Source organism: Zalophus californianus, chromosome 5 (assembly GCF_009762305.2).
Source record: "Zalophus californianus isolate mZalCal1 chromosome 5, mZalCal1.pri.v2, whole genome shotgun sequence".
Lineage (NCBI taxonomy): Eukaryota > Metazoa > Chordata > Mammalia > Carnivora > Otariidae > Zalophus > Zalophus californianus.
The window spans coordinates 153,476,130-153,490,512 of NC_045599.1; the positions used below are offsets into that span (position 1 = coordinate 153,476,130).

General features: G+C 54.9%; 1 protein-coding gene across 1 annotated transcript in view; it reads left to right on the top strand.

Moving 5' to 3' along the window:
• The first annotated feature begins 1,206 nt into the window (after positions 1-1,206).
• SLC6A3 (solute carrier family 6 member 3) overlaps positions 1,207-14,383 on the top strand; it is a 42,385-nt gene continuing 29,208 nt past the window's right edge. The window contains exons 1-3 of the mRNA XM_027606423.2: positions 1,207-1,492; positions 2,818-2,949; positions 8,517-8,742. Coding sequence (XP_027462224.1) covers positions 1,207-1,492; positions 2,818-2,949; positions 8,517-8,742 — 644 coding nt within the window. The remainder of the gene's footprint in view (positions 1,493-2,817; positions 2,950-8,516; positions 8,743-14,383) is intronic.

A 14,383-nucleotide genomic window follows, 5' to 3' on the forward strand; every position in this document is an offset into this window, starting at 1 on the left:
TACATCTCAGGAATGCTGGGTTTGTCACTGGAGGTGAAGGGGCCACAGAGAAGCAGTGGGTAAAATCACTTATATGGTGAGTTGTTCAAATGTGGACACAGAGGAAAATGATCTGGTTATGCTTTTGCTTCAACCAGGGTGTTGTGTGTGTGTGCGCGTGTGTGTGTGTGCGTGTGCACATGCGTGTGTGTACAGTTGAAACAATGCTGATGGATCTGAATATCAGAAGTCCTATTTGAAGCTGTTTTTGGCTGTGTCCATGTGTAACTCTGTTCTCCTTGATTGTGTTACATGGGGTTTTATGAAAGTATCTTGGAAACAATTCCTTGGTAAAGTTACTAAGTACGGAAACTCGTCTGCTCCCAGGTAAATCCTGCTGGTGCTCTGGTCTGCCCGACTCTTTCAGGCGGGCATGGGGGTCCCTGGAAGAAGCTGTCGGAATCCTTATCTTTAAACTTGCATTATTGTGGCTGATTTTGGTTATAAAAATTTGCTCTCTGCTTTTGCTGCTGTGTGTAAAGAATACATGTGCACTGTCGTAAAGACTTACTTTTTTAAAGATTTTATTTATTTATTTGAGAGAGAGAAAAAAAGGGAGAGAACACAGCGGGGGGTGGGTGAGGGGTAGGGGCAGAGGGAGAGGCAGAAGCAGACTCCCTGCTGAGCAGGGAACCAGACACGGACTCAACTTGGGGCTTGATCCCAGAACCCTGAGATCATGACCTGAGCAGAAGGCAGATACTTTGCCAACTGAGTCACCCAGGCGCCCCAAAAGACTTATTTTGGATGCTATTTGAAGATTGTGAAATTAGTCCCTGGCAATGTGGTGAGGGTGAAGGTGACATTTTGCATTATTATTCAAAGCAAAATTGGAGATTATACAGCATTGCACTTTGATTGGTATGGAGAGGGGTGCCAGGGAAAGAGGTAGCAAGGCAGGTATTTGTCCTGAGGTTTTCAGGGCCCATCCACCCCCGGCCCCCACAAGATCTAGCCTGTCTCCTGCTGTCCTCAACCTTGGCTTTGTCAGCCTGGGGGCTTGGAATGTATTCTGCCCCAAAAACATGAAGGTAGATGCCCCCGATCTCTGTTCTTGCCTCCATGGTTCAGGCTACTAAATCGTTGCATTCCTGTGTGTGTTTATTTTTCATGCTGGCTGAAGACCCAGGGCGAAGAAGCACAGGATTCCAAGGCTCCAGTCTGCCCATGAGTAAAAGCAAATGCCCGGTGGTACTGATGTCTTCTGTGGTGGCCCCAGCTAAGGAGCCCAATGCCATGGGCCCAAAGGCAGTGGAACTCGTCCTGGTCAAGGAGCAAAATGGGGTGCAGCTCACAAACTCTACCCTCATCAACCCCACGCAGACCCCCATGGAGACCCAAGAGCGAGAGACCTGGGGCAAGAAAATCGACTTTCTCCTGTCCGTGATCGGCTTTGCAGTGGACCTGGCCAACGTCTGGCGATTTCCTTACCTGTGCTACAAAAATGGCGGGGGTGAGTCCTGCCCGGCCTGCATGATCCCCCTGTGCGGATGGGGGGTGGGTAGCGCCACCGCACTGCTCCTCACGGGCTGTGCAGCGCCTGACTCCGCCTTAGCAGGGCACACATTCCGGGGGGGGCAGGCGTGTCCACAGACCAAAGAAGCAGAGGGTCGGGCGGCCTCCTGGTGAATCTGCCCTCTGTAGCTGGGTGGTCCCTGGTGGTCGGAGGTACCAGGGCTCTGCTTTCTGTTTCCAAAGATGACTTTCGCTTTGGAAAGCAAATCCTCGAACGCCCACAGAATGGTGTCTTGGGCTGACTGCAGACGGTATTACAAGAGTGCACGGAGGCCCTCAAATTTGGAGTAGTGTGCCCTTGCACTCGCCCTGCTCCCTGAACGCAGCCGGCCCTAGAACCACACACAGCTGTGGACTTGAGGCAGGAGGCAGAAAATGAAAGTAAGAGACAGGGTCACCCACAAACTGAAGCTGAGGAGGCAGTTAAGTTGGTGCTCGCTTCCATGAGTCCTACTGCTGCTCACTCCCTGCGGCCTCCGTGACCCGCTAGTCCCTCAAGGCTGCACGCGTGAAGGGTTTGGAAGAGCCTCTTGGGGAGGACCTTCCAGCACACCCATTCTGAGCGGAGAACGCGAGGCCTGAGCAAGGGCAGTGAGTTGTACAAAGACAGGACCGCGGGGTCTCCCTGCCTCCCCCTCCCCATCCCAGGAAGGGAGCCGTGACAAAGGCCCCCTCATCGGAGGCAGAGCCATGGGGCCCGGCATTTGGTGCCTGGGACAAGGTGTGGCCCCAGGAGGACCGGGCAGGACGCTGGAGGGATGCCAGTGCCTGTCCACCGTAGCCCCTGACCCACGTGGGCTCTGGAGACGGGGAGCGGGCAATGGGTGGCAGAACCCCCGTAGGGTCAGACATGGACCTCCGATCCCAGAGGATTTACAGCTCAAGAGGGGCCAACACTGCACAGACAAGTGCAGGGGCAGAGGCCATGGCGGGGAGGGCAGGCGGGGAGGGCAGCTCCAGGAGCAAACTGTTGTGTGGCCAGGGGCCTGCCCTCTCTGCTCTGCGGTTGATTTCATGACTTGGCACAGGGGATGACTGGGGTTCAGCAGGGACGTGTCGGGGCGCTGATGACAGGGGGGCCAGGCCTGGAGGTCAGAGGCTCCCCCGCCCAGCCTGGGACTTCCCTTTGGAGGGTGGCCCCGCAGGGAGCTTCAGGAGAAACTGGTGGCCGCACCCGAGACATAGCGGTGGGATGGCTGCGCTCCGGCGACAGCAGGGGGCCTTGCGCAGCCCCCAGGCTGAGCCAGCTGTCCTGCCTCACAGGCGCCTTCCTGGTCCCCTACCTGCTCTTCATGGTCATTGCTGGAATGCCGCTTTTCTACATGGAGCTGGCCCTGGGGCAGTTCAACAGGGAAGGGGCTGCCGGCGTCTGGAAGATCTGCCCCATCCTGAAAGGTAATGGCCCCGGGCCCTCCTCACACTGCGGGCGGCACGGGCCGTGGCGGGGGCTCGGGGCTTTCAGAGCAAGCCCACCCAAGCTGTGTGCGTTCGCTCCCGCTCTGATAGGTCGCTATGCCCTTCGATATCCATGTCTGTCTCTCTCTGTCTCTGTCTCTCTCTGTCTCTGTCTCTCTGTGTCTCTCTGGGCCTCTCTCTGTCTCTCCCTGTCTGTCTCTGTCTCTCTGTGTCTGCCCCTGTCCTCCCCGTCCAAGCGCACGTGCATAGACCCACTTTAATGTGGGTCCAACTGTAAAAGGCCGAGCTGATGGAGGACTCAGGAGTGCGTGGCCTTGCTGACAGGTGAGGCCAGCCTGCAAGTCACGAGCGGTGTTGGTGGTGTTAGAACGGTAGAGAGGATAAGCCTCCGTCTGCCTGTCAGTCTGCCCTCTACTCCCCCCTGCGCATCTGTCACACTCTGTACGGCTGCCACAGGACCTGCCACAAGCTGGGGGGTCTAATCGGTGGACATTTGTTGTCTTACATTTCTAGAGCCTAGAGATGCAAAATCAAGGTGTGTTGGTAAAACTGATTCTTTCTGAGGGCTGTGATGGAGGAGCTGTTCCAGAACTTTCCTCCGCATGTGTCTCTGTAACCAGATGTGCTTGTCCTCTAAGGACATCTGTCTCCCTGGAGTAGGGCACGTTCTGACAGCCGCACCTTAACTTGCCCACCTCTGTGAAGACCTGTCTCCAAATGAGGTCGCTCTCATAAGTACTGGGCTTAGGACGGCAGCAAATGAGTTTTGGAGGGACATGAAGCAACCCACAATGTTTTCTGTCATCTGTCTATCCTCTCCGGACCCATCCGGCTGCTGTCAACCAGCGGGTCTGTGACCATCTGCCATCAGGCATAGCACGTCTTCGTATTGTGAACCAACCGTCTATCATCTGCCTGTTGTCCGTCCATCCACCCACCACCTGTCTGTCTGTGTCTGTATCCACACTCATCTGTCCCTCGTACGGACTACACCTCTGTATCCACACTCATCTGTCCCTCGTACGGACTACACCTCTGTATCCACACTCATCTGTCCCTCGTACGGACTACACCTCTGTATCCACACTCATCTGTCCCTCGTACGGACTACACCTCTGTATCCACACTCATCTGTCCCTCGTACGGACTACACCTCTGTATCCACACTCATCTGTCCCTCGTACGGACTACACCTCTGTTCTCTCGCTGGTTCTCCCGCCAGCTACCCCCCAGCTAGCCGGCTGGCTAGTTACTCACTGAGCCCTCCCGTCTGCCACGGCACCATGAAGCAAACACACCTCGTGTTGAGCCGAGGGGCCTGCCCCGTGGCCAGCCCTTCCGTGGTCACCTCCCTCCGCCCTCACGAGAGTCCTGGGAAGGACACATACCGCCTTGTCCCCATTCTGGAGATCCAGGCACTGAGAATTAGCGCCCCTCTGTCAGGGGCAGGGCGCACTGGCTCCAGACCCATCTCACGCCCCACGTTCGGCCTCCAGGGCGCACCTGCCCTCCAGCCCACGCCGTGTCTCAGGAGCCCATGGCTCAGGGAGAGTCCATGGGGGGGGACTGGGGGCGCGGTCTGGTCCACACACCTGGCTTCACTAGGAAAATGGTTCCTACAAGATCAGCCCTGGGATTTCCTCAGAAGTCCTTGAAACGTCAGTGTGTTTGGAAGAGAACAGAAGCCCTCGTAGTCTCCAAGGACACGCGAGGAGGGGTCAGTGGTTCGTGGTCAGAGATGGCAGCTGATCAGCTCACAGCTGCTGCAGCCGGGGCTCCGCAGGGGGGCGGCCCCCCCAGCAGCGGAAACGCTGAGACTGGCCAGGCGTGAGGCCCCTCCCAGCGCCCTGTGCTTTTCCTTCTTAATGGCCTGCTTGCAGAATCCTAGGATGTCAGCAGCTTTTCCCTCGGTAAATGATTCGTGGGCCCCCCAAAATGGAACCATAGAGAGGTTTGGAGCAAGGCCAGATGAGTGTCCAGGTGCCAGGGGCTGGGTGTCCCTTTTGCAGGGTCACTCGCGGAAGTTGAAGGTTAAATGAGGTACCTGACGCTCGCCTCTTCCTCCGCGAACCCCTGATGGAGGGGTGCGGCAGGAAATAGCAGGCCGCGGGCACCCGAGAGATGGCGCTTGGGCAGGGCAGAGGCGGGGCCCGGCACAGCGCAGGCCCCGGTGTGGAGCGCGCTCTGCAGGCCCCCGCGCCTCACGCGTGCCACTCCGCTGCCTGGAACCTGCGGGGTCACTGCCTTCCCCACAGAGGTATTACCCTCCGGATCGAGATGAAGTGCGCCATCCTCGGGTGACCCTGAGGGGCCGTGTGGGGGGACGACGGGCCCCTGCTGCCGTGTGGACTGCGGGCCGTAGCGTCCACTTCTGTGGGCTTTCAGGAATCCGGAGGATTCTGTGTGTCTGCAGCACATCATCTGCTTAGGGACCCGAGCCTGTACCCCCGCCTCACCGCAGAGCGAATCTGCCTCTTTCCCAAGCGCCCGCGGCCGGCCTCGGCTGCTTCAGAAACCGACCCCACGCTGCAGTCCCGCGTCCACGCTCCACGCAGCCCAAGACAGCTCTTGTCCAGTTACGGAAACCCATCCGTGTGGAGGGCCGTGTCCCGGGCCGCGTGGCGCCTGTGGGTGGACTCTCTCTGTCTCCCTGTCCATCTGTCTGTCCCTGTCTCTTTCTCTCCCTGTCTCTCTCTCTGTCTCTCCCTTTGTCTCTGCCTATCTCTCCTCTGTCTTTCCCTATCTCTGTCTCTCCCTGTCTTTCTCCCTCTATCTCTCTGTCTCTCCCTATCTCTCCCCGTCTCTCTCTGTCTCCTCCCCGTTCAAGCGCACGTGTGCAGGACGCCCAGACTGATGGGAGGAATCTGAGTGTTCCTCGCGAAGACCTGGAGTGGCCCTTGTTGGGAAGGTCTTCCGCGGCTGGTGTCCCTGACGCTCCCCTGAAGCCAGCGTTGGTGCTGCTGGAGTGAACTGGCCCCGGTGGCTTGCGGGGGACTGGGGGCCCGCGCCCGCGGGGGCCCGAGTGCCTGCTTCACCAGGACGCCCCCGTTCACGGCCACGGCAGACGCTGTTTCACGCGTGCCGTGGAAACCCTGCCGCCCTGCCTTATGAATGTAAAATAATTATGATATTTCGTAGTCAACAGTATTTTACTGTGAAATACCAAACTCCTCCTCTTCCTAAGAAGAATTTAAAGTGGCTTAAAGTAAGACAGAGTGTACAGAGACTAACGTAAAGGTTAAAGGTTATAAAGTTAGTGTAAGGAAATACTAAGGAAAACAGAAACTTACGGAAACCAACGTTAAGACGTGACTGGAGCTCGCGCGTGGCCCCGGGCTCCCCAGGCGTCTGCAGGAGCAGGCCACATGGCCCCTGTTTTCATCGGAACGCAGGAGAGGGCTGAGCCCGCCGTCCCGGCAGGGGAACACTGTCCCGTGCCGGCCCGTGGTGGAAGACATGTTTGGGGAGCTCGTGAGGCTCTGTGGCCCTGGGACAGAACCCAGAGTGACCCACTCACGCCCACCTTCCTGGGCAGCTGCGCCCTGCCCCCCGGGCACGTGGGCCCCTGGGGGCAGCGCCGGGGAGGCGGCGGCCAGGGTGCAGGGGGCCTCTGGTGCCCGGTGCCCGGCTGCCGGCGGAGTGAGCTCGCATGCCCTCGGTGGTGACCTTGTCACCCTGGTGTGAAGGTCGAGAAACCTGGCTGGCCTAAAGGGAAGGCTGTGCTCTCAGCGGGGGTTCAGGAAGGACCTGACGCACAGTTAGCTCTTCTGTCACACAGTGGACTCCGATCTGCTCTGTTGTTGGTTCAAAGGCTCCCTTGAGTTTCCCGTGTTCAAGCTGAGGTCTTGCACAACAAGTTCTAACCTTAAAATGGTTTCAAGTCAGGCATCCACAGTCAGCCACTGCCAGGGAAAACCTTCTGTGATGCTCTTCCTGACAACATGGCCCCCGGGAACACGGCTCCCCAGGAACACAGCTCCCCGACGACACGGCTCCCCGGGAACACGGCTCCCCGACGACATGGCTCCCCGGGAACACGGCTGCCTGGGCGCGTTTACTGTGAATCACAACTGAGCCTCCGTCCTGAGGAACTCAGTGAGCAGAATTGCGATGTTGCTTTCTTTAATGCTGGCCACTTGCACACTGGAGAGGGCCTTCCAAAGAAAACTGTTGTGTTCTCATCATCACGGCTACGGCACACGTTTTCCAAGAGGGTCTATGTACCAGGCCTGTTTTATTTCTAGGGCACTCCTGATAGGGGACCTGTTTAATACATAAGCACAAAGAAATTTTAGTGCTTCTCTTTTTGCTTTCAGGGTAGGAAGAGAACTCTAGTGATGCCCTGAGCATGAAGATTGCTTCTCCTCAGGGTTATGTCCATAAAAGACACCCCAAGCCGCTTCCTATAAACATCACCTTGAAGGCATGCTCCACCCACCGCCACGGCCCCAGCCACAAGTGGGCAAGACGGGCATAGCACCTAACCAGGCTTTAATAAAGCAAACCAAAGCTCCAGTCCGAAAAAATCCTATCCACAATGCCAAGAAGGAAGCTGAAAAGAGCTGTGCGTGGAGCCTGATGAAGGAGCTTATCTAGTGTTGAGCACAAGGGCTCCTTGGCCAGTGGGAGAAGGCCAGACCCACCTGCCCCCAGTCAGGATGGCACAGCCCCAAAGACTGCTTACCACTCTGCCCTAGGTCACCGGGAGCCAGGAGCCCCTTGATGACTGATCCCAAATTCCAGGTTTTGTGATCCTGGAAAGGTCACCCCGAGAGGTCCTGGTTTGCTTTAGGAGACTCTGGACAGTCATGCATGACCCCAGCTGAACCTGGACGGTCAGGCATGGCCCTGTGTGACTTTGGGTGGCTCCAGGTAGCTGTGAATGAACCCAGATGATTCTGTTTGCCCTGGATAGTCTTGAGGGGGTATGAGCAGCTATGAGTGACCATCAGTGTCTCTGAATGGCTCTGGGTAGCTGTGGGTGGCCATGGAGGACCAGAGTTTCCAAGGACCGTTGGTGACCCTGGGTGGCTCTGGGAGATACTGGGTCTTCCTGGGTGGCTGTGGATGTTGCTGGGTGACTCTGAGTGGTTTGGGGTGGTCTGTTTGCTCTTCATGGTGCTGTGTATTCTGGGTGTCCCTGATGGTCCTGAGTCGTGCTGGGAGGCAGTAGATGATTCTGATGGTTTTGCATGGCCTGGGGGCCCCGGATGACCTTGGTTGATGCCGAGTGGCTGCAAGTGGTACTGGGTGGCGACAGATGGCCCTCAGTCACCCTGTATGTTCGTGGGTGACCTGGTTCTACCAAGGTGGCCCTAGGTGACCCTGCGTGTCTCTGAGTGCACACAGATGGCCATGGGTGGTTTGGGGGGTTGGGTGCAGCCCCTTGTCTGGGATCGTGGCATGAAGTCTGGCACCTGAGCTCTCACTGGTTGTCTCTGGGTGTGCAGGGACGTGGTCTGGTTTCCGGTGTCCGCGTGCAGCCAGCACGGGTCCGGGAAGGCGGGTGGGCGCCTTGCTGACAGCGCTCTGCTCTCCCGCCCCAGGCGTGGGCTTCACGGTCATTCTCATCTCGCTCTACGTGGGTTTCTTCTACAACGTCATCATCGCCTGGGCGCTGCACTACTTCTTCTCGTCCTTCACCGTGGAGCTGCCGTGGGTCCACTGCAACAACACGTGGAACAGCCCCAACTGCTCAGAGGCACGCACCAGCAACTCCAGCTCTGGCCCTGACCACACCTTCCGCACCACGCCCGCCACCGAGTACTTCGAGTAAGTGGGGGTCCGATGCCACGGCACGCGCTGGGCTCGCAGGCCGTGGTAAGGGAGGGACACGCCCCGCGAGCGTGTGCTGAGGACCCCTGTCCCGTGGCCACGCTCTATGCCTCTGGGTTCTTGGCGTGCGGTCCTGAACCCCACTCTTGGAGGGGGGTCCTCGGCTGCGGTGGACAGAGCTGCCTGGAAGGAAGGTGGGCCGCCTGCAGCGTGGGCCGGGCTCTGCCCGCTCCGTTCTCCCGCCCCGCCTCTGCCGGCAGAAAACACTCTCCAGCCTCCTGAACAGACCGGGCCTACCAACCCCCACTGTTGCTTTTCCCGAGAAGTTCCTTTCCTTTTACAAACCCAGCATCCATTCTTGCGTGAGTCCCTCCTCGGGCCCCACATCCAGTGGCCTTCCTGGGGCCCTGCCCTTCTCCACATGCCATGCCATGTGCGCCCATGGCCTGCGGTGCGGCTCTCCCCGAGTCTGATCTTCTCTGGTGCTCTCGGGCCGGCTCTTACCCCCCCGTCCTCGCCCCCACTCAGGCGACGGAGGCTGGAAGGGCCGTCGGTGTCCCTGTGGGTGCGTCATTTCTCCTCAGAATCTGGACGCTTGCTGAGGAGCTCTCCCAAAACGGCGCTGAACCTGGCCATTGAGTAATGCGCAGTCCTCACGCGGACGCGTTCATAAATGTGCGTGGGGCCCGGGGGCTCTGGAAGACCCCCCCCCCCCAGGTCCCTGGTGACTCGGGCACTCACTGTCCTGACGCAGCTTCCCGCGGGATGATCGCAGGTGACTACGGGCGTCACACTGACAGTAAAATTTCCCGTCCACGGGGGGACGTTTCTCGTGAGGGCACCTCTCACCTGCCCACATTCCGTTCATGTTTATATGCAAATGAGTCCACTTAACAACTTAGCAAAAGGAACTTGCACCAACAAAACTAGAACAGTTCTGGTCTAACGGCAAATAGGCACGTTTGCCAACCTTGTTTGGAGTTAGAAAACCGTGTCCTCCTGGGAGGAGCCAGGACTCGGGCACGTGGACAGGCACGCCCGCCGCCTCCCGATGAACTGCTTTTATCCTCAGACGGTTGAAGGAGGCCTTTCCTGAGAGGAGGGGGCCGTCCCACCCCTGGCCCCCGTCCCTGTGCAGCCGGGGCTCCTGTCCTGTGGCTGCGGAGAGATGCTGCCGGCGGGGGGCGGGCGTTGGGTGGTGGGTGTTCACAGGACCGGCAGACACGCAGCACCTGGAATGAAACTGTGTTTCAGACCCTGAGGATCTGAATGCTTCGTTCCGTGGTTCTGTGCCCCGTGTGGGCACCGTATCTCCGTGGCGGAAAGTGGCATGGAGGGGCAGGAACGTGGGAGACAGGTTTGGAGTGTCTGGAGGTGCAGCTGCGAGGATGGGTGGTTTCCTTGAGCCGTGGTCAGGACGAGTGTGGTCGGCACGAGTGATGGTCGTGTGCCACAGGACGTGCTTGTGTTTTTAGGAAGGTGTCGTTGGTTTGCAACCGGAGGAGAGTGGACGTGCGTGAGGAGGACAGGGAAGGGAAAGAGAGGGCTTGCAGGGGGCCGCGAGCCTCGCGGGGAGCTCTCAGGAGGGGGGGGGCTGGTTTCGGAGGCCGGCCCGGAGCGGGGGGTCCGCAGCTGTGGAGAAACAGAGAGCCAGGGAAGTTTGCAGTGTGTGGATGGGACTCTTAACGTGATGAGCAGGCCAGAATTGTCCAGATAAAGAGAAGTCGAGTTTGCCGTTCTTAGGGGTGAAAAACACCACACGGCTTGCCGCTGAGCTGAGATGCCGCTGCATCTCCCAAATTTAATAGTGTCTCACTGACGGGTCGTGCCTGGGCTACGTGTGCCCTCACCCCTGTGGCCCAGTGCTCAGCTTGGCCGTGATCAGAGGGAAGGGCTCTGCAGGCGCAGACACGGTCGTGGATGAGCACCTGGGGGCCTGTGGTCAAGTCCCCTGCACTGGGGGGCACTCAGAGGTGCTCAGTGCTGGCTTGGGTTTAGTCCATAATTACACCAACAAAATGAGGACTCAGGTTTCAAGCTAGGATGTCTCTTACACTTTCAAAATGGAAACTCAGAGAGGTTGAAAGGCGCCAAGTGACACCATTGGGGACCACCTGTCTTTTGTTTGGAGGTGCAGAAGGATTCACAGTGGAAAGGGTCCCACCAAGACTGCAGAGGGAAGCATGATGTTGCTGTTACTTTCGTTACGTCTTACCCGAGAAAGCGGAGCCTTTGTTGGTGTTTGCCCCAGAAACGCTGTCCTCATCAGCCCCGGCACTTGCCCACACCCCCAACTTCAATCCCTGGCGGGCGTGCATGAGGAAACGCTGCAGGCTCAGAGCCGAAACCAGAGGCTGGTGTTTGTAGCTCCAGGGCTGAGAAATGGTGCTGGGACCTCGCTGGACAGACGTGAAGTCTGAGCCAGGACAGGGCCTGAGGGCTTGGAAACCCCCAAACAGGCCGTGTAACTCCAACCAGTTCAAATGCCCCGCAGTTCTGTAGACACTTACCACCACCTTCACCTTCTCTCTACTATAAACTAGAAAGCTACACGTTTCCCTCTAAGAGAAGGCTTTAGCCGCCTCCCACAAAGCTCCACGTGCTGTGTTTCCACTTTGCTTCAGTTCCAAGTACTCCCTGGCCTGCCTTGTGATTTCCTCTTTGACTCATGGGAGATTTGGGGAGCTTCCCATTTAATTTTGAAATCTTTGGAGGTTTTCTAGACATGCTTCTATTTTTGATTTCTGACTTAATTCTGACTTAGTGACGTACTCTACTTATAAAGCTTCATTATCCCAAAGCATCCTGAGACCTCTGATGCCTGGTATATGGTTTATCCTGATGGGTCTCGCAGGGGCGCTTACAAAGAACAGGTGTTCTGCTATCACTGGGAGGGAGTTGTGCCGTGTCCACGGGTCGTGGGAGCTCCTTACTGTCCCCTGTCTTCCCAGCTGCTGAGAAGGGGTGTTGAACTCTCAACCGTGATTATGCATCTGCCTCTTTGACTTGACGATTCTATCAGCGTTGACTTCATTCATGCCTTTTGGGGGCTGTGTTATGAAGCGTGTGTTCATTTATGAATATCAAGTCCTTGAATGGACCCCTTTGCAGTACCAAACGTCCCCCCTGGTCACACTCCTCACCCTGAAGCAGCTTCGTCTGGCAGCAAAGTGATCACCCTTGCCTTCCGATGAATGTTTGCACTGGTAGCTTTTCCATCTTGCATTTTTAACCCACACGGGTCGTACCGAGAGTGCATTTCTTGTAGACAGTGTAGAGCTGGTTCTTGCTTTTTCACTCAGCATAACAACCTCTGTCTTGTCATTGGACTTCCCATTCAATAATTATCCCTATGGTTGGGTTTAAGTGTTTCATCTTGATTTTTTTTTTCTATTTGTCCCATCTTTTTGTTTCTTGTTCCTCTATCTCTTCTTTTGAATTAATTAATTTTTAGGCTTCCATTTTAGCTACGCTATTAGCTAATAAGCTTTGTTTTAACTTTTGTGGCTATTTATAGGGTTTACAATGTATATCTTTAATTTCTCATCCTCTACTGTCAGATGACATCCTACCATGTCACATGTAATTTAGGAGCCTTATAACATACTCCCGTTTTCCCGGCCCGTCCTTTGTTGTCATGGGTTTTCTTTCTTCAGGATGTCATAAACTCCACGATACGTTGATACTATTCTTGCTTTAAATAGTCAGTTACATTTTAAATAAATTTGAAATGGAAAAATGACTTTTGTATTTACCTGCATAGTTGCTATTTCTGGGGCTCTCCAATCCTTATGTGGATCCAGATTTCCATTTTGGCTTCATTTCCTTCCATCTGAAGAATTTCCTTTAACATGCCTTACAGTGTAGGCTTGCTGGCAATGAATTTTCTCTGCTTTGGTTTTCCTGAAACATATTTTGCCTTCATTTGGGGGAATTTCTTTAAATTGTGATAAACTATACATAACATAAAATATATCCTTTTGACCATTTTTAAGTGTGTGCTCAGTGGCCTGAAGCACATTCACAGCGCTCTGCAGCCATCGCCACCACCCATCTCCAGGACGTTCTCATCCTCCCAGACGGAAACTCTGTCCCTCTCCGGCCCCCCAACCCCAGCCCCTGGTGCCCACTGTCCTACCCTCCGTCTCTATGAATTTGACAACTCTGGGGGCTTCATATAAGAGGCGTCATCCAACATTTGTCCTCTGTGTCTGGCTCATGTCACCCAGCATGATGTCCTCCAAGTCCATCCACGCTGTAGCAGGTGTCCGTTTCCTCCCTTTTAAGGCTGAACAGGATTCCACTGTGTGGACGGACCATACTTTGTTCATCTGTCAGTGGACACTTGGGTTGTTTCCATGTCTTGGCTATTGTAAATAATGCTGCAGGGAACATAGGGGTGCAGATGTATTTTCAAGTTAGTGTTTTCATTTTCTTCAGATAAATACCTAGAAATGGGATTGCTGGATTGTATGGTATTTAATTTTTTAAGGAACCTCCATACTGTGTTCCAGGGTGGCTGCACCGGTGTGCATTCCCAGCAACCGGGCACAGAGGGCTCTTGTCTCCACATTGTTGCCAGCACTAGTTATCTCTTGACTTCTTTATAACAACTATTCTGACAGATGTGAGGTGATAATTCATGGTGGTTTGGATTTGTATTTCCCTGATGATGAGTGATGTTGAACCTCTTTTCCTGTGTCTGTTGGCCATTTGTGTGTCTTCTTTGGAGAAATGTCTGTTCAGATCTACCGCCTTTTGTTAAAATCGGATTGTTTTCTGCTATTGAGTTGTATGTGTTTTTCATATATTTGGGGTACTAACCTCCTATGAAGTATATGATTTGCAAATATTTCCTTCCATCAGCAGGTTGACTTTTCATTTTGTTGGTGGTTTCCTTCACTGTGCAGAAACTTCCTGGTTTGATATAACCCCACTCTGCCCGTCTTTAAAATGTTTGGGGTTTTTCTGTTGGGGAGTTTTAAATCTTTGTATATTCTGGATATTAATCTCTTATCTATTAGATGACTTGCAAATATTGTCTCTCATTCTCTGAGTTACCTTTTTACTGTTGATAGTGTCCTTTGATGCACAAAAGGTTTTTTATTCTGATGAAGTCAAAACACCTATTTTATCGTTGCTGTTGATTGTCATATCAGAAAATCCATTGCCAGGGGCGCCTGGGTGGTTCAGTCGGTTGAGCATCTGCCTTCGGCTCAGGTCACGATCTCAGGGTCCTGGGCTCCCTGCTCAGCGGGGAGTCTGCTTCTCCCTCTCCCACTGCCGCTCCCCCTGCTTGTGCTCGCTCTCTCTCTCTCTCTCTCTCTGTCAAATAAGTAAATAAAATCTTTTTAAACAAAATCCATTGCCAAACCCAAGGTCACAAAGATTTACCCTGCTGTTTCTTCCAAGAACCTGTAATTTTGGCTCTTATGTTTAAGTCCTTTACGCACTCTGAGTTAATTTTTGTATTTTGTGTGAGGGAGCTGTAGGTCACGTTTTCTTCCTTCTTGTGTCTAGTAATTTCCTTATTGCACACTGGGCTTGATGAGTTTTACGTTCGCGTGTGTTAGGTTTTGTTGTCTTCCTTCAAGGCATGTTACTTTTGTTCTGGTAGGAGGTTCATTTGCTCGCGGGG